Source organism: Cynocephalus volans, chromosome 2, assembly GCF_027409185.1.
Source record: "Cynocephalus volans isolate mCynVol1 chromosome 2, mCynVol1.pri, whole genome shotgun sequence".
NCBI classification, from domain to species: Eukaryota; Metazoa; Chordata; class Mammalia; order Dermoptera; family Cynocephalidae; genus Cynocephalus; species Cynocephalus volans.
In genome coordinates this window covers 118,767,836-118,793,745 of record NC_084461.1, presented here as the reverse complement: position 1 = coordinate 118,793,745, position 25,910 = coordinate 118,767,836, and the positions used below count along the sequence as shown (strand labels likewise).

The following is a 25,910-nucleotide window of genomic DNA, read 5'->3' as shown; positions in this document are numbered from 1 at the left end:
AAGAGAATAACTTCTTTAAAATTTTGGTACAATCAATCAGAATACTACTCTATAAAACTATCTATGGCTAACATGCCTAACAGCTAGGCACTGCAGAACAGACATAAAGTGAAATCATCCAAATGCAATCATCAAAGAATTCTGTATTGAGAATGTTAAACTATCACAAACTCAATGCCTAGGACAACTTCTTGATCACTCATGCTCAACATAATTCCTATAAACTACTTAAATCAAAGAACTAATTAAAAGTATTGACTGAGACTTGGAATAAATTACTTAATACCTGAGACTCGATGCCCAAATTCTTCTGAGCATTGATTCTAAGAGCTAATCTCTTAGCTATTTCTAATTTCTCAGCATTTCCTGCAGTTGGAGCAGGAACACTAGATGTTCCAGGAGCAGCCATATCCTTTACTCTCTTCTTTGAATTAAACATGCTTTCAATTTGTTCATCAATCTAGACCAAAGTAAAAACAAGAAGGATTAGTAAAAACTGGATTAGAAATACCAATTTAGGTCTACCTACAAAAACAAGAAATGTCTCCACCAAAAGGTTAGAATCAAACAGTTACATTTATGTAAACAAACAGATCAATAGGAACCAATATGTAGATCAATAGGAAAATATACCACCTATTCATTAAGTGCAACACATTTTATTTCAAAAATCAGTTGTCTATGGTGAAGAAAAAAAAAAACAAAACAAAACAGATACAATGCTGCATGAACCACTTAATCAGACTCCTGAGAGGTCCAGAAAATACATCCCAGTTCAATAAATGAGGAAATATGTGCCATCAAGCCAATGTGGTGAACCTTAGTTGCTACAGGGCTCAGGCACTGATGACAGATATACTGCAATTAAAGAGGTTGGAAGAAAGCGCTGTAACTCAAGACCACTGGACAACTAAAAATACACACAATAATTCTCATGAGGAATGATACAAAATGTTCCTAAGGCAGGGCTCCCAAAACTCTGCCCAACTGTTAAAATGAAATTGGATTTCCCTTAAAAACAGGGTAACAGAATCAGAAAAGAAGGCTTATTGCCTTATTCCTCTGAATCAAGACACGAAAGAAATGAAGGTTGGTTTCCCAATCAAGGCAAAGAGCAACGAAGAAGCCTCAACTCTCAAGTCATGTGACTACTACTGCCACTGTGTAATACTCAGGGTAATCACACCTGCATACTAAGAAAATGCAAGGCTATTTATATTTCTTTTTAAAGATGGCTTCTGCCCCAAATGCAGAGAAAGTTTGTTCGGGTTTTTTAAATTATTTAGGTTAAATTAGAAAGAAAGCCCTTTTTCTAAAATAGCTGTAGTCAACTGAGCTTCATTTTAAAACATTCCTATCTATTGAGGGGTTTTAGTTTTAAATGGTTTTAAACTCAACATTTAGCTGAGGAAAACTTTCAAATTAAACAGTATGCATGGTATTAAAATCTAAATGAGTACATAAAATGGGGAATGGAAAGGCCGGCCCATGGCTCACTTGGGAAAGTGTGGTGCTGACGACACCAAGTCAAGGGTTAAGATCCCTTTACCGGTCATCTTTTTTTCAAAAAAAAAAAAAGAGGAATGGAGAATGTATACAGCGCCAGTTGACAAGGCTAACTTTATTTTTTATTTTATTCACTCAAGTACTATTCTAATTTTTTACAAAAATCATACAATACTTTAACAGAGAAATGATAAATATATTTCATCATGAGATTTTGAAATTTGTTAAAATATAAAAAAACTGACGGGTGGTTTTTCTTTTTTTTTTCTTCTTTCTTCTTTTAAAGATGACTGGTAAGGGGATCTTAACCCCTAACTTGTGTTGTCAGCACCATGCTCTCCCAAGTGAGCCAACCAGCCATCCCTATATAGGGATCCAAACCCATGGCCTTGGTTTTATCAGCACCACTCTCTCCCACATGAGCCACGGGCTGGCCCTGACAGGGTTGGTTTTAAAACATGGCTACAAATTATTTAATACTCTTCCCTTCAAGAGGTGAAGCCTCCCCAGGAGTGTAGGCAGGATTTAGTGATTTGTTTCTAACAGAATAAAGTGGGAGTGACTGTGTATAATTTAAGAGACCAGTCGTAAAAGGCACCAAGTCTTCCTCTTTGCTCTCACTCTTGGATCATGTGCTCTGGAGGAAGCCAGCTATCATGTCAAGAGGACATACAGGTAGAGTGGTGAAGAACTGAGCGACCCTGTAAATATCAGAGTGAGCCATATGGGAAGCAGATTTACCAGCACCAGTCAAGCCTTCAGATGACTACAACCTCATGGGAGCTGAAGCCAAAAATACCTGGCTAAACTGCTCCTGATTTCCAGATCTTCAGGAACTGTGAGATAATAAATGTTTACTGATTTAACCTGCTAAGTTTTAATTTGTTATACATTATCAGATAACTAAAACACTGACTTCATTAAATTTTGAGACAGTATGGTACACTAGAAAGAAATGGCCTAGAGTTAACAGGAGACCTGGGTTCTAGTCCTGGCTGTGATTAACTACTAATATGGTCCAGGACCAAACACTTTTTCTGGGCCTCAATTTCCTCAATGATAAGATCGGATTGAATTCCTGATTTCCAAAACTGTGTTCTGAGCTAAGTTTTAATACGGTATGTAAAAAAAAAAAAAAAAAGTTCTATGATTACAACATATGCTGGAGAATTTCTGGCTTAAACAAAGTTAAATAAGCTTCCTTTATTACCGATTTTTTTTACATGCTTTCATGTGCTATGTGTGTTCTACATATTGAAAGGGGGGTTACTGGTATATACTAAGCACATTTCACAAAAATGATGGAAACATCCTTTTCTAAAGCTCCTGGGATTAGGGTTCCAAAGAATACACTCTGTGAAACCTTCTACTTGCTGAGCTCTCAGGGTCTCTTCTCATTGGATCAAAGATAATGTCATAAGGTAAAAAACATGGGTTTTGATAAGAATTGACTGGGTACTATTACCGGCTCTTCCCCATTACAGTTGTTTAAACCTGAAAAGGTTATTATTTCTTTCTAAGCCTCAGTCTACTCGATTATAAAACGGGAATATTCTGAGTATCTACCTTGTATAGCTATTGTGAGGAGGTAAATGAAATATCCCTATAAAGCACTTGGTAGCACTCAATAAAAGTTGACTATTATTATTAATAAAGATGTTTTATAATTATCAAATTAAAAACGATAAAAAAATATTACTACTAATGTTGTTAAAGGTATAGGAAGTCATGCACTCTTTAAAAGCACTACAGTTAAGTGCAAATTGGTACTCCCTTGTTGGAGGACAATCTGACAATGTTCAAGACTAAATTAAATATACCCTATGGCCTAGCAATTCCACTTATAAAGGCATCCTCAAGACTTAATCTGATGAGTGTGCACAGTTAAATGTGCAAGGATATGCAATGAAGTATAATTTATAATAGTATATTCCAAATAATGAATACATAGAAACAACCCATATATTCAAAAATAGGAGTTTGATTCATTCAACTGTGAAACATCCATATAATGAAATATTATGTAGCCATCAAGAAAAATGTAGAGTGAATTTATTAAAATGGAAAGATTTCTACATACTGTTGTTGTAAAGAAGGTTATAAAGCAGTATGATGCTATTTTTATGAAAATACATAAATATGAGCATATGTAAATACACATACACACACAGAAAAAGGTTAGGTGGGGTACACACCAAAAAGGTTTCCAGTGATTGCCTATCTCAAGCATACGGCAAGACCTCCAGTAGAATAGAAATAATGCCTTCAATTGGCAAAAAGGAGGCTTGGAAGAACAATACTTACATCGACTGCAGCATCCTCATCATCTGAATCTTGCAGACCAAGAGCTGCTTTTTGTAACTTCTTCCTCTCATTAGCCAAAGCTTGCTCTGTTTCATCAAACTTGAATCCCTTACCAGAGAACCCACTACTCTTTTTAATTATTTTCCCTTCCTTTCAAGGAAAAACAAAAAAAGTTAATCTTATAGTAAAAACTTTAATGTTTAATAATTTATAGCAGTTAAATATTTTTCAAAGTGGTAATATGCCAAGGTAACAAAAACACTTAGAAAAAAAATAGAGCTCTGTATAGACTTCACAAAATACTAAGTTCAAGCAAAAGCAGGATTTTGTTCTCACCCTTTTTTTCCTCTCTAAAGAGAAATAAAAACAGTCCTATCAAAATCTGTAAGTATTAAATATTTAAGGTTTAGACCACATTAATAATTTGCATATAAGTAACAGAGGTTAAAAAACTCACAGCTTTCTGCTGATCTTTGAAATCACTCCAGAGTTTCTCTAGATCAGGAGGCACTGCAGTTCCTGACAATTCAAGAGCTTTAATTATGTCACCAGCATAGCGAGCTTGATCTTCTGTGATAAAAGTATAGGCATAACCCTAATGAACGATGAAAAGTAGAATTATTAGACACTAACAAGATGAATCCTACTTAAATCAAAGATAAAATCAGAACCACCTAATAAAATCCTCTTGAGACTGATACCATTACTAAAGAACTTTAAAGGCCACAAGAGTCCTACTAAATTATTTAATAGTTTAAAGTGAAATATTTAAGTTTAATATTTAAAAATATAAGCAAAACTAAAAGAATTTCTCATTTCTTTATGCAAAAGAAAAATATATGTGATTTTACACAAATGCACAATTACATTGTCATTATGTATTAATTTTCTTTAATATAGTTTTTTTTTTTTTTTGCTTGCATCTCCTTCTACTACTACCTACTGTAGCACTCTCACGCATATTAACTTCCTAGGATACAGCTTTCCCTATTCTTATTCAAGACCAATAAAAGATATAAAAATATGTATGTGTAATACATATATGTGTATATAATGTGATTATATACACAAATGAGTTGTTTTTATATACTTAATTTATGTAGCTGTTTTGCATAAATGAGATCAGCTACATCACCTCCCTGGGATTCTACCTAAAGCACAAGTCTTCACATGCCCCTAGCAGCTATTTGGTTTAGGCAGGAGAAAGACTAGAGTTGGAAATGGAAGAGTAACAAACCATATTCAGGCTGCTATATTAAAAAAACACTCTGCCCCTAAGAATGAACTGTTAAAATTTTAAAACATGGCTTAAGATTTTATTTCAGGAATATCTAAATTGTTACCATACTTAATCCATGGTCTACTTTTGTACTGCCTAAGAGCTAAGAATGATATTTACATTTTTATAGAGTTATAAACACATACACACACACAGAAGGAGAGAGAAAGAGAAGAGTATGTGAGAGACTGTATGTGGGCCAAACAGGCTATGATTTTTCTGGCCCTTTACAGAAAAAGTTCACCACTCCTCAGAATACTCAAGTTAAAAAAATAAACGCCATCATTACTTATTAGCTGTGTAACCCTGTGCAAGTGATTTAATTCTATGTCCCATAATTTTTCTCACCTATAAAATGGAGTAACATCATCCACCTCAAAGGAAAGTTTTGAGGATGAGATAATATATGTAATGAAGTGCCTGACAGATAAAAGCACTCCATAAATATAAGCTATTACTATTAATACTATTATTGCTTTATTATGCAATGTCCAGGCTTAGAAAATCAAATATAATATCATAAATGTCTCCAACAACAGAATATTCTGTTGCCTTCAAAGAGAATGAGTTAGACCTATAGTTACCAAAATACAGGTTAGTCAAAAAAGGCAAGTAATTTATATATATATGTATATGTATGTATGTATGCATGTGTGATATACGGGGGTGGGGAGGTTGGTAGGTGTGAAGGTGGGTGGATGTATTTAACAATACCATGGTTTTTAAAAGCAATGAAAGATCCCAAATTATATACATGTATATATACACAGAAATTTTTAGGTAGCAGGTGGAAAAACCTAAAAGGGGACACAAACTGTTAACAATATCTGCTTATAGAGAGCAGCTAGGTATCTGAAAAGTTTAATAATACTTAGACATTTATATGTATACTTTGGTTCTCCCTTATCTGTGGTTTTGCTTTCTGCAGTTTCAGTTACCTGCGGTCAACCAAGATCTGAAAATATGACCACACTGAGAGAGAGAGAGAGAGACAGACAGACAGACACACACACACACACACACACACACACACACACACACACACACACACACGCACACACACTCTCACAGAGATAAAGAGAGACAGAGACTATATTCAAATAACTTTTATTACAGTATTTTATAATTTTTCTACTCTACTATTACTGTTAATCTCTTACTGTGCCTAATTTATAAATTAAACTTTATAATAGGTAGGTTGTATACGAAAAAACATAGGACATGGAGGGTTTGTTATTATCTATGGTTTCAGGCATCCACTGGGGGTCTTGGAACATATACCCCAAGGATAAGGGGAAACTACTGTATAAATGATTAACATCAACTATTCCCCACACTCTGCTGATTAAGGATTTTCAAAACATCCCCCTAACTCCTATCATCTACTCTTTAAAATAGTGAAGAAACATCTATATCTTAATATAATAGAAATCAACTATAAAAAATTATTTTTACTTTGTTGCCTGCTCTTCCAGTCCGTCCTGCTCTGTGCACATAATCCTCATAATGGTTGGGGCAGCTGTAATTTACTACAAGAATCAGATGTTTCACATCTAGACCTCGGGCAGCAACAGAAGTGGCCACAAGAAGTTTGCAGGTCCCATTCTTAAAGTCATTTATGATGCTATCTCTGTCATATTGATCAATGCCTGCAAGTAAATTAAAGAGAAGAGCTGTAAAACAATATGTTCAAGTTAAATTTTCCATTTCCTCTGACAAAGAAGGAATCTAAACTAAGAGTAAAGAACAAACCTACATTTCTAACATCTACAATATAGAAAATAAAAGACTATGAAAAATGGCAAGATTAAAGGTTGCTGCTATCAATTCATTTACGAATCTTCCAAATCTACCCTTGTTTTGCCCCCTTTTTTATATATAAGGCTTACAATTTCAGAGGCCCAGTCTCAAAACCACTAACGTAAACCTGTTCTGGGGCAAAGGGACAAAAAGCAGAAATATTCAGCGGATACTGACAGGATTCAGATCTTTCTCCTCCTGTCAGTTACTCAGAGCCTGCTACTTGGTTTTGTCCAAGGACCAGAAGCAGCATCATCTAGGAGCTTGCTAAAAATGCAGAATCTCAGGTCTTACCTGAAAATACTAAATCAAAATCTGCATTTTAACATTGAGAAGCACTGGTTAAAAAGTACCCAGTTGGATCTCAAATAGGTCAACTAAAGAGACTCAGAATGAGTGACAAGGCAGAGTATAAAATACCAAAATGTTCTATTACAAGATGCCCAGGCCACAGATATATTTTATGATGGGATACCCAGGAATTTCTGGTAATAGAGAAGAGAATAGGATAAATTCTCAAACTTTAAAATTCGTGCTTAGAACAGGAGATTTCACATAAAATCTAGGCTTAACATGCACAGGATATTTAGCATCTAAATATTTACCAATATTAATTTCTATTAATTAATAGAAAGGGGGGTTTAAAGAGAAATTGGTAAAGGGCCAGAAAAAAATGATTACATTTTGTATCAATTCTGCAAGTACACACATTTTATTCCTTGGAATTAAATATAATATCTCAGTCTCAAGAGGTGAATCATGGTTAGTGTAAACCAGCCCTTCTCAAACTTTTTGTGCTCAGGATGCCGTGTGTGTCCGTCCTTTTTGTGACCAGTAAGGGGATAGCAACCCTTGGCTTGGTGTCGCCCGCAGCCAGTGAGCGCACCAGCCAGCCCTATATAGGATCCGAACCCGCGTCGCCGCTGCTCTCCCAGCGCTGCACTCTCCCGAGTACACCACGGGGTCAGCCCATGCCTTGACACTCTTAAAACCAATAAGGACCAGACCTAAAGAGCTTTAGTGTACATAGGTCTTGTCTATCAATATTTAACGTATTAGAAATTAGAAGAGAGGAAATTTTAAAATACTTAGCTTGTTTAAAAATAACAGCAATTACATGTTAAAATAAAAAACATTTTTGTGAAAAACAACTTTTCCAAAACAATAAAACAAGTAAGATGAATGACACTGTTTTACATTTTTGCAAATCTCTTTAATGTCTGGCTTAATGAAAGATAGCTGGAGTCTCATGTCTTCTGCTCTCAATCTGTTGCAATATAATATGCTATGTAGCCTCTAGAAAACACTGCACACTCCTGAGAGAATGAAAGTGAAAAAGGCAAATAGCACTGATGGATTATTATGAAAATACGTTTGGCCTCACTAACTTCCTGAAGTCTCAGAGACTCTCAAGGTTCGCAAGACAATACTTTAAGAAGCACTTGTCATTCCCCTTGCTATGAATGATTTAGGCTTAAGCACGTGATGTAATTCTGGCCAAAAAGATAAAAGAACTACACACAGGGGATTATGGGAAACAATTTCCTTACTTATATAAAAAAAACACACATTTCCACCAAAGTAGAGGAAGCTCTTATGGGACCAACTCTCTTGTACATAACAACTGAGAGCTCTAGGCCAAATATAAAGAGCAACTAACTTAAAGGCACCAGAGTGATTAAAAGCAGGCAGGAATTGGAAGAAAGTTGACATTTGGAAGAATGTAATGGCACTAGTTAAGTTTACAGGATTTTATTTATTTATTTATTTATTTTAAATCTCTTTGCTTGGAAGTGGCCATGGGTAGCCTAAGTGAGGAAGTCAAAACTTGAATAGAAACTCAGTCTTACTGACAAGAAGAACCATAAACAAGAGTTTAGAACAAACTCAGGACTGGAAAAAGGAGGTGGATAAACAGACCAGCCACCCTTAATTGTGCATATATACGCTGCCCAAATATCTGACTGACCCCTAAATTACACATGCGTGGGGCAAAATTCAAGCAGCCCCGCTATGGCTAAAAAAATTAATAGATATTTCAGATGCTGCCCATTACAAGAAAGACTTAGTTTGGAATATGGGTCCAGCTAAGTTTAAAAAAAAAAAAAAAAAAAAAAAACACTCTTGAGGGGAATATAAAAGAATTCAGAATCTCTACAATGTATCATTCACAAAATCCAATATAAAACCAAAATTACTAGACCTACAAAGAAATAGAAAAACATATAAGAAAATCAAAAGGAAAGACAACGAATAGGGAGTGACATCAAGATGACCCAGACATTATAACAAAGATGTTAAAGCACTTATCATAACTACGATCAAGGATATGATATTTTTAATACTCAGAACAAATGCCTAGAATATCTAATCAGACACATAAGGAAATATAAAAGAGAACCCATTGGAAATTTCAAAACTAAAAAAAAAAAATTTAAAAGTTCACTGGATAGGGCTGGCCAGTTTGCTCAGTTGGTTAGAGTGTGGTACTAATAAACACCAAGGTCCAGGGTTTGAACCCTATACTGGCCACCTGCTAAAAAAAAAAAAAAGAAAGAAATTCACTGAATGGGTTTAACAGCAGATAGAAGATGGCAAAAACAAAAACAATCTGGGGCCCGCCCGTGGCTCACTCGGGAGAGTGCGGTGCTGATAACACCAAGGCCCCGGGTTCGGATCCCATATACGGATGTCCGGTTCGCTCACTGGCTGAGCGTGGTGCTGGTGCTCACAACACCAAGTCAAGGGTTAAGATCCGCTTACTGGTCATCTTTAAAAAAAAAAAAAAAAACAATCTAATGAACTTAAAGACAGAATAAAATAAATTATCAATCTGAATTATAGAGGAGGAAAAAAGGTTGAAAAAGACTGATCAATGCATCGGTGACATGTAAAACAATATCAAAAGGTCAAACATATGCATAATTGGAGTCACAAAAAGGAGAGAAAATAGGGCAGGAAAAGTTTCTGAAGAAAATACAGCCAGGAATTTCTCAAATCAGGTGCAAGACATAAATTCAGAGATTCTAGAAATAAAAGTGACCCCCTAGCAGAATAAATACAAGAAAACATTCCCTACATACTCTTACCATATGACCCAGGAATCCCATTCCTGACTATCTACCCAAGAGAAATGAAAACTTCCATTCATACAAAAAACTTTTACTTGAATATTTAACAGCAGCTCTACTGATAATTGGAAAAACCTAGAAACAACCAAAAATGTCCTTAAACAGATACAGTTACACAGTCGTACATCCATACAATGAAAACTACTCAGCAATACAAAGAAATGAAATATGCAACAACTAAGATGGATCTCAAAGTCATTATGCTTAGTGAAAAAAGCCAACTGCAAAAGGTTACACGCTGTAAGATTCTATTTACAAACATCCTTGTAAGAACACATCAGTGGTTGCCACGGGCAATGGATGAGGGAGGGGGTACCTTTATAATTACCTTTATAAGAACAGGATCAGATAGTTTTAGGGAGTAATGGAACTGTTCTGTATCTTGATTATAGTGTGTTCTATGGGAATGCAGAAGCAGCCAAACTACTGGAAACAGCTCAGGTGTCCAATAAAAATGACTAAACAAACTAATGTTTTCATACAATAGGATATTATCCAGCAATACCAGGAAAACCTGATACATCCAAAAACATAGATGAATCTCAAAAAGCATATACTTAATGAAAGAAACTTTGTACAGTAACAGTAATACCTTACACAGTAATAATGTATGATTCCTTTTATCTGAATTCTACAACAGATAAAACTAATCTAAGTTGGAAAAAAATTTTAAAACTGGTTGCCTCTGGGTGGTAGGGGCAGGATTAACTGAGGGAAATTTCTGACACTGTATCTTAATAGGGGTTTGGGTTTCACAGCTTACATGCATTGTGAAAACTCATCAAATGGTACACACCTAAAATCTACATTTTACTATCATTTACCTATAGTTTTTTATTGTAAAGAAACAAATTTTGAACTAATGTTGATGATATGCATACTGAAATAAGAATGTGACGAACTGATGCTGTAACTCACTTTGAAATGCATCAAAAAACTAAGAAAAATTGATACATGAGTAGAGAAGGGAGAGATAGCTAAAGATGTGATAAACAAATACAACAAAATGTTAACTGTAGAATCTAGTGTCAAATATAAGGGTTTCACTATACAATTATCTCAGATTTTCTGTGTTTAAAAATGTTGGCAATAAAAACAAGAGAAAAAAAGATATACACACAAACATATGGAAAACAGTCTTTCTTCTTTCTCTGGAAGTTGTCCTATCTGGAGGTGATCACTAAAAAACTAGAGCCCTTTTGCTGCCATGAGAAAAGCTAGCTTAATAACTAAGCTAACATTCACAGGATGGCAACATAGAAACTACAATTTGGTGATGTTGAGCCACTAAAGAAAGGAACTCTTGAGTCAGTCACTTGGCTGTGGTATTTCACACTGTGTGAAAAAATAAAATTTCCTCACAATTTAAGGCAGCTGAATCCACATTTTCTGTTACTTGCACAAAAACAAAACAAAAAACTAATATTAATAGCACATTTCAAAGACCTCAATGAAGCATTTTGCCTGCTAAACAATGTCTCTATTCTCACATACCATAATTAACAGGAAGAAAAAAACTACTGGATGACTTTCCTAATTTAAACATTATTTGCCACATTAAATACAAATATGTGTTTTAACAAAATTTTTAAATTATTCAGTGCAAGTACAAACACGAAGAAATGGATGACTGACAAAACAGAAATTTCAGACATGGTTTAAAGTGTTTTCAGATTCTTCCACTTTAAAGGAATGCAGGCATGTGATAAATAAAAAATAAAGTAGTATGAAAAACATGCTCTCCATGTATTTTATTTCATAAAACACAATTACCTGGACTTTCATGTTCTGACAAATCTTTAACAAAAAAGTCAAAAACCATGGAACGTTTTCTGATTGCTCTACTGAGAAAATTTTCTCAGGTTAAAAGGATCAGGAGCCATAAAAACAGACACATGGACCAATGGAACAGGATAGAAAACTCAGAAATGAATCCATATAACTACAGCCAACTGATTTTTGACAAAGATGCAAAAAACACACACTGGCAAGAGGAAAGCGTCTTCAATAAATGGTGCTGGGAAAACTGTATACCCATACACAGAAGAATGAAACTAGACCCCCATCTCTCAGTATACACCAAAATCAACTCGAAACAAATTAAAGACTTGAAACTATAAAATGACTAGAAGATAACATAGGAGAAACACTCTAAGACATTGGTCTGGGCAAAAATTTTATGAAGAAGACTTCTAAAGTACAGGCAATAAAAGCAAAAATGGAATGAAGACAAATGGGACTACATCGAACTAAAAAGCTTCTACACAGCAAAGGAAACCATCAACAGAGTGAAGAGGCAACTGACAGAATATGAAAAAATATTTGCAAACTATTCATCTAACAAAGAATTAATATCCAAGGAACTTAAATAACTTAACAGCAAAAAACCACAAATAATCCAATTTAAAAATGGGCAAATGACCTGAATTGATATTTCTCAAAAGAAGATATACAAATGGCTAAAAGTTATATCAAAAATGCTCAACATCAGTAATCATCAGAGAAATGCAAATCAAAACCACAGTGAGTTATCATCTCACTCCAGTTATAATGGCTATTATCAAAAAGACAAAAAAGAACAAACACAGAAGAGGATGCAAGAAAGAGGAGCTCTTACACACTGTTGATGGGAATGTAAATCAGTACAGCCATTATGGAATACTGTATGGAGGTTCCTCAGAAAACTAAAAATAGAACCCACCATATGATCCAGCAATCCCACTGCTGGGTATTTAACCAAAGAAAAGGAAATTAGCATGCCGAAGAGATATCTGCATCCCCATGTTTACTGCAGCACTATTCACAATAACCAAGATGTAGAATCAACCTAAGGGTCCATCAACAGATGAATGGATAAAGAAAATGCGGTATATATACACAATGGAACAGAATGAAATTCTGTCATTTGCAACAACATGGATGAGCCTGGAAGACATTATGTTAACTGAAATTAGTCAGGCACAGAAAGATAAATACTGCATGTTCTAGCTCATGCAGGAGCTAAAAAATGTTAAGCTTATAGAAGTAGAGAGTAGACTCACATTTACTAGAGGCTGGTAAGGGGAGGGGCAGGGGAAGAAGGGGAGATAGTAGAGGGATAGGGAGAGGTAGAATAATGGATACAAAATTACAGCTAGATAGGAAAAATAAGTTCTAGTGGTCTACAGTAGTGCTAAGCAACTATAATTAACAGTAATTTATTGTATATTTTCAAATGGCTAGAAGAGAGGACTTCAAATGTTCTTTGCACAAAGAAATAATAGATGTTTGTGGTGGTGGATATGCTAATTAGCCTGATTTAATCAACACAGTCTATACATGTATTGAAATATTACTCTGTACCCCATAAGTATATACAATTATTATGTGTCAATTAAAAATATATTTTTTTAAAAATCTAAATAAATTTTTTAAGAAGAGGACCAAGGTTGGGCAGAATATATAATCCACTCTCCTATCTCCTGCCACCCAACTCTTCCCCACTGAGCAACTACAGCTAGCTCTGTAGAAAACAGCATCAGTATAGTGTCTTTGAATTGGCTTCTCAGCAGAAATAAAGAGATGTTAAGCCATTAAATGTTAAGTTTTGCCAATTAGACCAACTGCCCCTTTATGGAGATCAATTCTGAAAGAAGAGAAATACCAAAGTCTCCATCCTTACAAATTAACAAAAATTAACAAGTTCAATATTTTTTCTCTCATTTGGTCACATTCCAGAGTTATCAGCATCTTATAGTCGTAATAAGCCTAGCAGCAAGAATGGGCCTCATGTTTTGCAGTTTGAATTTCTCCTAAAGAAGTAAAAAAAAAAAAAAAAAAAAAAAGGTATGCATTTCAAAGCCCATACTTCTCACTAATAATGCCAGTACACCTGAGTATGATGTAAAAAATTATATAAGCTACATGTGCACATTAGGAATTTCAGCCACATAAGTAAGGCAAATCAGAAGTGGATCCCCAGACCCAAATGAGCCACCCCAATAGACCGAGCATGAAACAGAGACTAGATTTACAGGAGGTATTTCAAAAAGTTCATGGAAAAATAGAATTAAAACATAATATTTATCTTTCCACGAACTTTTTGAAGTACCCTCATACATGCTGAGCTGTGCCAGTTCATAAGCAAACTGTTGCCACTAAATTTGGGGTAGTTCATTACAAAGCTAAAGATAGTCCAAACACCTGGTTAATGAGGGTAATTCAAACTCTTTTCCATATGTTTTGTGTTCTAGTCCCACATATATGTAACAAGGGTGATATTACACAGAAATTAAAATGTTACTTAAAAATTTCAATAAAAGCTCCAAGGTAAATCACGAAAACCTCTAGGTAGCCGTACATAGTGGAAAGAGTATAACATAAGTCAGAAAATTTTAATTTTAAATTCTAAAATTAAATTGAAAATTTTCATTTCAATTCCTTCTAAGCTGATTAATGGTATATAATCTGGTCACACCAATGAATGCCTGTCTGATCTTCTTTATCTCTAAGATGGGGTGATAATAATGCTTACCCCCAGAGCAGTTGTAAATAAAAACTGAGATCAATGATGTTAAATTTAATTCTAAACTACAGAGAATAAAGTATTATCATTCAGAACACAGCATAGTGCTTAGCAAGTTAAGTACTTAAAAGATATTTCATGTGTGAATGAAATTAAACATTACCTCCATGAAGAGACATGCAAGGATAAGATGCTCTCATTAAATCCTTCAGAAGCCCATCAGCATGTTCCTGCTTATCCACAAATATAATAACAGATCCTGATTCTTGATAATGGCCTAGAAGCTCAAGTAGCTTCAAGAATTTCTTTTCTTCTTCAATCACAATCTGAAAACACCAAATTGCACTAAGTTAATTGAGTGAAAATGCAAATACATCCCTTGAAAAGAAATATTCATTTTATTTGTGGTGAATGAATAAATAATCTTGCTATATCTTTAGGAACGGCTAGGAAAATGCTGATTTTAACTGGTAAACCAGTAAGAACAACAACAAAAAATTGTAAGCTTTAAGAGAATAAGAGGCTTACAAATGTGGGCAAATGATTACCTGTTCTGTCTCTTAACTTCATATTCCAGTAACCAAAGAATAAGATAAGTATGTGACATTGCTGTCTACCTGCCCATCACTTCCGGTGGGAGAAACTACAAAGAGGATTTAAAAGAGTCAGTTCCGAGGAACAGCATAAGTCAAGAGTATCTGGTAAGAAGTTGAAGGCTGCAGTTGACATACACTATTTACTTTTAGAAATTATAGGGCTGGCCCGTGGCTCACTCGGGAGAGTGTGGTGCTGATAACACCAAGGCCACGGGTTCGAATCCCTATATAGGGATGGCTGGTTAGCTCACTTGGGAGAGCGTGGTGCTGACAGCACCAAGTCAAGGGTTAAGATCCCCTTACCAGTCATCTTAACCTCCCCCCCCCCCGCAAAAAAAAAAAAAAAGAAAAAAAGAAATTATCTGCCCACCTCACAAACAGTGATCACAAAAGGATCACCCATACTGCCTAAACATCGAGACTGAGGATGTCCTAAAAATAATACCCACCACTTGTTGCTCCACATCTGAGCAAACCACACTCCTGCCTCCAACCTGCACTTCAATGGGTTTACTCAGGATTCTGCGAGCTAAAGCCTCCATAGCTCTGGGGAAGGTGGCTGAAAACATAACCGTCTGTCGATCAGGACGAACATTATCCACAATGCGCATGACCTGAGAAAACATTACAAATGAACACAGGGAGTGTAGTCTTCAAAACTTATACAATGTTAAAACCAAGTAGAAGAACTTTTGAGTACAACTATTTCAGTTACTTTTAAACTTGTTACCTTAGAATATCACAGTTCATTTTATCTCCTAATTTGCTACTCTCTGTTTCCCAGTCTCAAGAAATGACAATTCCACATGGTTAGGCCAAAAGTCTGAGTCATTTTTAACTAATCTCTCTCTGTCACTCATCTCACAACCAATCCAAGTAGCCTCTATCTTCAAACTATATCGAGTATGCAACCGATATCCACTAACACCACTGTTTTCCTTCAATTATTCAATTCAATTATTTATTGAGCACCCAGGCTCAATAAAAATGTTCCAGGCATTGTACTAAGTGTTAGTAATATGCAATAAAATCAGAAAAAAGGAGGATTCTTAGAAGATGGCAGAATAAGAATCACCGGGAATCTGTATCCTCACCTAGACAAATATTGCACTGTAAGGATATGTCTGATGTAACTATTTTGGAACTCTGGAATCCATTGAAGGCTTGCAACTTCCAGGAGAAGGCTTGGAAGGCAAACAGTATACAGTTAATTTCCACCAATTTCAGCTCAGCACACTAGCAGCTACTCATCTCACACAGGTCCTTCGGGAATAGACTGCACACAGCTCAGAGGAGCCAGGGTGGGTAAAAAGGACTCTGTCCTCCAAATATCAAGGTTCTACAATCTAACTGCTACTTTTGATCACAGAGGTATACAACAAAGAGGCAGTGCCCACTGTTTTGCACTCACCCCCAAAACTGCTGCAAACCATCCCTCCCTCCCCCATTTGAAGTGACTTCCATGGAATTAAAGGCCCCAAACCTCTTCCTCCTCCCCTTCATTTTTCTTCTTTTCTCCTTCTGGAAGCCAAACATTAAAGACTAGGATATTCAAAAACAACTAAATATACAGGGAAAGGTAAAGAGTGACCACACATACTCAGAGAAAGGCGCAGGTTCAAAAAGACCTCAGAAGAACTTAAGCTTACACCTCAGAGTGATCCTTGGCACAGAGACAGCCTACAACAATCAAAAAAGCCAAAAATAATTTTTAAAAAAAACAGTAACAAAAAATAGCAAACCATAGGAAAGGTAAAGAATCTGATCACCACAGTTACCACATTATTAGATTCAAATGTCCAGTTTTCAACAAAAATCACAAGGCATACAAAGAAACAGGAAAGAATGGTGGCACATTCAAAGGAAAAAAATTAATCAACAGAAACTGTCTGTGAAAAAGACCTGATAGCAGGTCTACCAGACAAAGACTTTAAAACAATTGTCACAAAGATGCTCAAAGAACTAAAGGAAGATGTGGAGAAAGTCAAGAAAACAGTGTATGAACAAAATGTAAATATCAAAAAAGAGGGCCGGCCTGTGGCTCACTCGGGAGAGTGTGGTGCTGATAACACCAAGGCCGCTGGTTTGGATCCCATATAGGGATGGCCGGTTGCTCACTGGCTGAGCGTGGTGCTGACAACACCAAGTCAAGGGTTAAGATCCCCTTACCGGTCATCTTTTTTAAAAATAATAATAATAATAAATAAATAAATATCAAAAAAGAGATACAAATCTTAACCAAAAAGAAACCAAAAAATAAAAGCAGAAAGCAAGCCTGAAGCTGAAACGTACAATAAATGAAAAACTCAGTAGAGGAAGTCAAAGGCAGATATGAGCATGCAGAAAAGTGAATTGGCAAATTTGAAGATAGGACAATAGAAACTATTGAATCTAATGAGCAGAAAGAAAAACATTCAAGAAAAATGAACAGAGAAAAGAGAACTGTGGGACACCAGCAAGCAAACCAGTATGCACATTGTGGGTATGCCAGAAGAAGATAAAGAGAGAAAGGGGCAGAGAGAATATTTAAAGAAATAATGGGTGAAATTTTCTAAATTTGATGAAAGACATGAATATAAACATCTGAGAAGATGAACAAACCCCAAGTAACAGGAACTTAAAGAGACCTACACAAAGACACACTATAATCAGACTTTCTAGAATCTTGAAAGCAGCAAAAGAGAAGTGACTTCTCACATACAAATGATCTTCAATAAGATTATCAGATTTCTCAACAGAATCTTTGGAGTTAGAAGGAAGCTGGCAGATGCAAATGCTCCTTGACGTACAATGGGGTTAAGTCCCAATAAACCCACTAAGTTGAAAATGATGTTAGCTGAAAATGTATTTAATACCCTGATATAAGCCCATCGGTAAAGTCAAAAAATTTTAGTTGAACCTTTGTAAATTCAGATGCTCCTTGATTCATGATGGGGTTACATCCCGATAAACCCATCATAAAGGCAAAAACTCGAAAGTGAAACCATCATAAGTTGGGGACTGTCTGTATATTCAAAGTACTAAAAGAAAAGATTGCCAACCAAAAATCCTACATCCAGTGAAACTGTCCCTCAAAAGTAAGGGAGAAATTAAGACATTCCCAGACAAAAACTGAAGGAGTTTATCAACACTAGACATGCCCTACAAGAAATACCTAAGGGAGTCCTGCAAGGTGAAATGAGAGAACACTAGATAGTAACTTGAAGCCATATGACAAATTAAAAATCTCAAAAAAGGGAAATACATGGCAATTATAAAAGCTAGTATTATTTTAACAACATTTTGTAACTTCACTTTTGTTTTCTACATGATTTTTTTATTTTTTTTTATTTTGTCGATATACATTGTGGCTGATTATTGCTCCCCATCACCCAAAACCTCCCTCCCTCCGCCCTTCCCCTCTTTTCTACATGATTTAAGAGACTAACACATTTTTAAAAATTATTAATCTGGGGCTGGCCAGTTAGCTCAGTTGGTTAGAGCACAGTGGTATAACACCAAAGTCATGGGGTTTGGATCCCATACCACCAGCCCCCCCCCCATTACGAATCAAAAAGCTACTTTACTGTAACTTCGGTTTGTAACTCCACATTTTGTTTCCTACATAATTTAAATGACTAATGTATCTAAAAGAAGTATTAGTTTATGTGTCAGGATACACAATGTACACAGAAGTAATTTAATAGTATCACCAGCTGAAGCAGTTAAAGATGGAGCTATAACGGAGCAGAGTTTTTGTATGTTATTGATGTTAAGCTGATATAAATTCAAATTAGAGTATTAGAACTTTAGGATGTTAAATGTAATTCCCATGGTAACCATAAGAAAATAACTACAGAATATACACAAAAGGAAATGAGAAAGAAATTTAAACATTTTACTACCAAAAATCAACTAAACACAAAAAAGACAATAATACACAAAATAAGGGACAAAAACCTATAAGGCATATAGAAAACAAACAGCAAACTAATAAAAGTTCTTCCTTTGATAAAATTTCTTCTTTATCACTAATTACTTTAAATGTAAATGGATTAAACAAACTCTCTGAGCAAAAGACACAGAAGAGATAAAAACACATGATCCATGTATACGCTGTCTGTAAGAGACTCATTTTAGACCCAAAGACACAAACAGATTAAAAGTGAAAGGATGAAAAAAAATATTCCATACAAATAGTAATCAAAAGAGAACAGGAATGGCTTTAAATCAAAAAAAGGTTACAAGAGACACAGAAGGACATCATATTAATAAAAGGTTCAATACAGCAAGAAGATATAGCTGGGCCGAGCCTGTGGTGCACTCGGGAGGGTGCTGCGCTGGGAGCGCAGCGACGCTCCCAGCGGCCGCGGGTTCGGATCCTATATAGGAATGGCCGGTACACTCACTGGCTGAGTGCCGGTCACGAAAAAGAAAAAAAAAAAAGAAGATATAGCTCTTATAAACATTTACACACCTTAATAGATAAACTAGAAGTAAGGAAACAGAGAGCTTAACGTGATAAACCAAAGAGATATAACAGACAGATACAGAACACTCTATTCCACATCAGCATACATATTCTTCTCTAGTATACATAGGACAAGTACCAGGATAAGCCTTATGTTAGTCCACAAACTGAATCTCAATAGAGTTTAAGACATATATCATACAAAGTATCTTCTCCAACCACAATAGGATGAATTTAGAAATCAGAAGTAAAACTAGAGAATTCACAAAGTTGTAGAAATTAAACAATATACTCTTAAACAATAGATAAAAAAAATTAGAAGAGAAATTAGAAAATATTTAGAGACAAATGAAAACAAAAACACAACATACCAAAAATTATGGGATGCGGGAAAAGCAGTGCTAAGAGAGAAATTTATAGCTATAAACGCTTACTTTAAAAAATAAGAAACAAGTGAGAAACAAATGGGACCCTCAGATCGATGAAGATCCCAGGATGACAGCTGTATGTCAGATATAGAGGACAATGAATCCTGAGTTGAATAGGTCAGGAGGATCTGAAGAAACTATTTAAGGAAGATGAAACTGATAGGAATATTGATGTCTCAACTGCTTGAGAGGAGATTTAGATAACTAATAAGGGTTTGGTACTGAATTAGTTTTAATTATATAGGGACCTAAGAAACCCAGCAAACCAAAAGACAATTAAGAACTCTAGGGAAAGCAAAAAGTTATACAGGAAAGTAAAAACAGTCATAGTTTACTACATTTTCCAGCTGTGAATAACATTTAGATTGTCTTAACACTGTGTACTGATTCAATTAAAACAGCAACACAACGCTACTGGGAAGATAAGGAATGAAAATGGTGCATAAATGTGACAAGGAAAGAAAAAACAAATAAATTTTGATGTTCCACTGTGGGAAGTCAATAAATAATGTCTAAAACAGAAAAATCAAAAAGTAGTAATAAAAGCATGCTATTTAGAGAAGTGGAGGTAAATATCAAACTAATCAGCTAAGAGATGACAGTGGGAGAGGGGCTACTGTTAAACTTATGCCCACATGTTGATAAAACTAAAAAGTAAAAAGAAACCAGATCAGGAATTCCTCTGCTCAAAACCCTCCAATATCATCTCATCACATTCAAAACAAAATCCAAATTCCAAGCCCAGGCCTGACATGTTCACTACAACAACCAGCACCACATACCCATACATACCTCTTTCTGCCCTCATCTCCTCCTATCCTCTCTGATCACTCTCCCCCTCCTTCACTCTGCTCCAGGGACACTGGCCAAGAAAGCTCTCAACTCAAAAAGGCTTATTTATACTTGTCCTTTCTCCCAAACATCTCCACAGCTCAATACCTCACTTTATTCAGGTCACTTTATCAGCAAGGCCATTCTTCACTACCTTTAGTAGCATCCTTTCTCCTCTTCTCCTTCCATCACTTTCTATTACTTTACATTATTTTTCTTCACAGCACATATCATCTGACATGTACTGTTGGTCTGTTTCTCCTCATTAATAAGAGTAAATTTCGTGAAAACAGGGACTTTTTGTTCACTGCTGTTTCCCGAGTAGCTACAATGTGTACCACATGGTATTCATTCGATTAATATCTGAATGATATTAATAAAAAATCAGGAGGGCTGGCCCATGGCTCACTTGGATCTCTGATCATGAGGTATGTTGGTCTGTAGTTTCCCAGGAATATCTTTGTCTGGTTTTGGTGAATCTTAAAGTTAACCAACTTTAAATTAAGAATTCAATTTCTTAGGGCCGGCCCGTGGCTCACTTGGGAGAGTGTGATGCTGATAACACCAAGGCCACAGGTTCAGATACCTATATAGGGATGGCCAGTTAGCTCACCTGGGAGAGCGTCAAGGGTTAAGATCCCCTTACCGGTCATCTTTTGAAAAAAAAAAAAAAATCAGGAATCATTAACCATACTTAGTTTGAGAATTTGAGACTGGTAGTACTGTAATATCACCGGAAATTCACACAAGGGTATTTAACGTGTCAATCTTTCAAGACATTACATAAAAAGCATCACAATTTTCAGATATCTTTTAAGACATTATATAAAATAGCATTACAAATTTCAGGTATCTTATCACCTAAACAAGTGTAAGGATTGCTAGTTTAATCTCAACTTCTTGTTTTACAGATGTGGAAACAAGGATCAGACCATTCATATTAAAACCCACATCGTGGCCTTGAAAATCTCTTTAAAGAATAACACACGGGGGGGGGGGGGGGGGGGGGGGGGGGTTGGTCAATTAGCTCACTTGGTTAGAGTGTGATGCTGATAACACTAAGGTCAAGGGTTTGCATCCCCATATCAGATAAGCGACCATTTAAAAAAAAAAAAGGCTTGGTCAAAGAGTAATGCATATTTTTCCTTCCTAGAATGTTCACAAATGACCTTTTGTTTTCAGCATATGCAGAGAGGCAATATCAAAGGATAACAGCTTTCAAGAGAGCCAAAGCTAACTCCTTTACTTGCCATAATATGAACAAATATCTTCTTGAAGTAACAAACCCTCTCTGCTTCATTTAACAGCCTACTGAACACCATGACTGCTTAGAGTTGTGAAGATGCTCCTACAATGACCCTAGAGTCATAAAATACTTTTTCAGTTACATCTGGTCAGGGTTTTGACTGTTCTCTTCCCCTCACTTGGCTCTCAGGTTGCTGACTAAAAGGTGTCCCTGAAAGTTTTCAGTATATTCCTTCTCTCATAGGACACAGATATGGCAATTCAGCTATGGACTGCCAAGTAAGTCCATAAACTTACTGGGATTCTGTCTTAAGTGTCTCAAGATTTAGGAACTTAATTCTGAGGCAAACATGTTAAGGGTTAATGCTTGCATTTGAGCTGCCCAAACATCTTGCTGCATCCTTCTAGGTCCTTGGTTAGGTACTTAAGGAAGCCAGGCTGCCTTAAACAAATGAGATGTTTACAGGAAATACCTTTTATAATATAGTGTGTAAGACAGTAAAGAAAATCCTTCTCTACTACACTTCAGAATATTTAATGGCTGGCTTCTAAGAAAACTAGTTTCTTCCACATTTGCTTTTGATTTAGATTTCCCCCTTTGACTTCTCTTGTCACACACTAAAGTGGTTTTGTTATTTAACCCATAATAAAAATACTCTAATATTAGACTATATAGGAAAATAAATCATCTCCATTTAATGATGTTATATCCCCATTAGAAAATTCAAAGTAGATAATGTGTATGTCCAATTCATATCCTAACTCTCTAATCCCCATCTATTTCTTTATCTAGCCCCTATGTTATTTCTCCTAACTAACAGCAGAAAGTACTCTGAAATATTGTTAGATATTATTCTAAATATGATTTTTTTATGAAGAAAAATAAGCAAAGGTATAATTTTTAAGTGTTGTTCAAAGGTGCCATACACAACTGGGAAAAACATAACCATATTTTTCTCCCACCAACTAATTCCTCTTTAATGGTTGTTAACAATATTCAAAAGCTATCTTAAATTTAAATTTTAAAATATTATCCCCAAGTTTTCTTAAATTCTTAGCAAAACCGAAAAGTACACAAATGCCATTTAGAACCTCCTCTTGAATCTACCCCCATTCTTTTAACTCTCTAATGCCACATCTTAGAGCTCCCTGGGATAAACCAGGAACTCTTGAAAAACACATTTTAAGAAAATACTTTTCTTTTCCCATGTTTCTCCTACAAGTGTTTCTTTAATAAATCTTCTCATGAGCAGATTAAAAGGACAAAACTCTTCCTACAGATGAAGTTCCAATACTTAAGATCTTTTAATGAACATCCGGTCAAGATGGCAGAATACACAGTCACCAACGTCACTCTTTCCCACGAATCAACCAATTTACAACTACTAAAAGGCTACCACAGCCAAGCTGGGGCTGCTGGAGCTCAGGAGAAGAGGAACAGAGACCTATGGAATGCATGAAGGCAGGAGAAGCCACAGTGAGAGAAAGAATTGCTCCCACCATTTCAAATCCTAGCTGCTTCAAGGCTGGAGTTGGTAGTGCACGGAGCCAAGAGCTGGCAAAAGCCACTGCCGTGCCCTTCCTATGAAATTGCTTGGAGGCAGCAGGGGAGAGGAGGGACTTGGTTGGCCCTCAGGCCAACAGGACTACTAACAGGGTTCCTGTGGACCCACATAGAAGGAGTCACAGCAACTGAAAAAAGGAGCCACTCAGAGGCCAGTGAGTCATTGCAAAGGACCAGCACATGGCCCATCCCATGGGAAGTGTTTGGAGTGTAGGCGGTAGGGAAGACAGCCCACTGGCAGAACACTGGGGCACAGCATGGACAGTTGATCTGCCCTCCAATCAGCATAGGAACACTCAGTAGAGACTGGTCAGAAATATAGAACTGTAGGGGGAGCAGTTTGCTCAAAAGACTCAGGCTCAGACCAGAGTTTCTACAAAACCCAGGTGTAGTGGTTCTCACAAGACCGGAAATACCTACAAAGTCAACCACTAAAAACTGAGCTGCACAAAAAGCCTTCCCCAGGGAATCGGCAGCAAAGCAGCAATTTAGCTCCACCACAGGGCTCAAGTGCTGGTCCCCACAAGTAAGCAAAGGACAACAAATTAATTCCAGTGCAGAGTTTAAGTGGTGAGAACAGAGAATAATCCAACACAGAACTGAAAGAAAAAACAAAACACCAACAGACCAGAGACAAAGTTTGATATTAACTGGTAAAGATCTCACTTCATCAAAGAACACCTATAAAACCTAGATGGACCAGAAGCCCCCCGGGCCCCAAGCCAGGGAGTGGGAAGCGCCAGAGCCTCAGCCATGTCCCCCGACACCCACAACCAGCCCAGCAACCACCACTGATCCACCACAGGAAGCGCCCCAGGCTCCCAAACCAGGATGATGGGGGGTCTGGGGCCTTGGCCACATCCCACCAACACTCGCAACCAGCTCAGCAATGACCGCTGAGCTGCCACAGGAAACACCCCAGGCTCCTGAGCCAGATCAGTGGGGGACTGAGGGTTTTGGCCATACCCCCTGACATCTGCAAGCAGCCCAGCAATGACCACTGAACCACGGCTGGAAGCCCCCTGGTCTCCTGAGCCAGAGAAGGGGAGGCTGAGGGCTTCAGCCACATCCCCCCAACATATGCATTCAGCCCAGCAATGACCAACCTGCCACTGGAAGCCCCCTGGTCTCCCCTGCAGAAATGAGGGGGGTGCCACGGGCCTCAACCACACCCCTCTCCTTCCTCCTTCTCCCACCCTATTTCCTTCCCCATTCCCCTCTCTCCCTCCCACCCAACTACTACATAACAACAACTTAGAATGTAAAAATAGATGGAGCCAGGGACTGACCCTTCCTCCTGCAACCAGGTACACCACCCCTGGTACAGGGCCCGGCCGGGGTCCTGAGGCATGGAACTGGGGACAAACCCCTCCTCCTGCAACCAGGCATGCCGCCACAGCAATGTGGCCCACCCAGGGTCCTGAAGCATGGATTCAGGGACCAACTCCTCCTCCCTCAACCAGGCATACCACCGCTGCCATGGGGCCCACCCAGGGTCCTGAGGCATGGAGTCAGAGACCAACCCCTCCTTCCACAACCAGGCAAGGAGCACACCAAAAACACCACTTCCATGTGGGTGGCCCATGACAGCCACCACAACAGCCACGGCTGCCGGAAAAATGGCTAGATACCACAACCACTGTGCAGATGGCCCACCAGCCACTCGAATGGATTGACACAAGGAGAATCACCAGCAGAGACCAAAGAAGAGGATCTCTCTCTACACAAAGCCCATTCCAGAGTGAAAGAAGAAGAATCTGCTCTACGATAATAGTGGGGGACCTGAACACACCTCTCTCAGCACTGGACAGATCATCTAGGAAACAAATCAACAGAGTAACTTTTACTCTTTCAGAAGGAGAGAAGAAATCCAGGGTTATCAGAGGTGGGAGGGGGAAGGGAGACAGGGGTGGGCAGAGATTGGATAAGGGGCATAAAGAATAAGCATGATTTGTAATAATACATGTTAATAATATTGATTTGATCAACATATGTTAATGCTGAACCCCAAAAATATGTATAATCAATTATGATTCAATAAAAAATAAAAGATCTTTTAATGAATCATGCCAGCATTCCAGGGAAGCCTCAACATTCTGCTCCCAAAAGTAGTACATATGCTTTCATCATGACTTAAACATATACTCTTTGTTCATGTCTGTAAAAATGCTATTTATAAATATAACAACTTTGCTGTGTTAAAAACATCCCCATTACCTTCTATCTCTACTCACACTCATACACTAAAACTAAATACGTCAGTCCAGTCTCT

General features: G+C 37.0%; 1 protein-coding gene across 1 annotated transcript in view; it reads right to left on the bottom strand.

Moving 5' to 3' along the window:
- Positions 1 to 25,910, bottom strand: part of DDX46 (DEAD-box helicase 46) — a 63,381-nt gene that overhangs the window by 11,241 nt on the left and 26,230 nt on the right. The window contains exons 14-19 of the mRNA XM_063085677.1: positions 15,570 to 15,734; positions 14,688 to 14,850; positions 6,545 to 6,738; positions 4,268 to 4,405; positions 3,811 to 3,960; positions 287 to 460 (exon numbers count right to left, since the gene is read on the bottom strand). Of these exons, the coding sequence (XP_062941747.1) occupies positions 287 to 460; positions 3,811 to 3,960; positions 4,268 to 4,405; positions 6,545 to 6,738; positions 14,688 to 14,850; positions 15,570 to 15,734 (984 nt within the window). The remainder of the gene's footprint in view (positions 1 to 286; positions 461 to 3,810; positions 3,961 to 4,267; positions 4,406 to 6,544; positions 6,739 to 14,687; positions 14,851 to 15,569; positions 15,735 to 25,910) is intronic.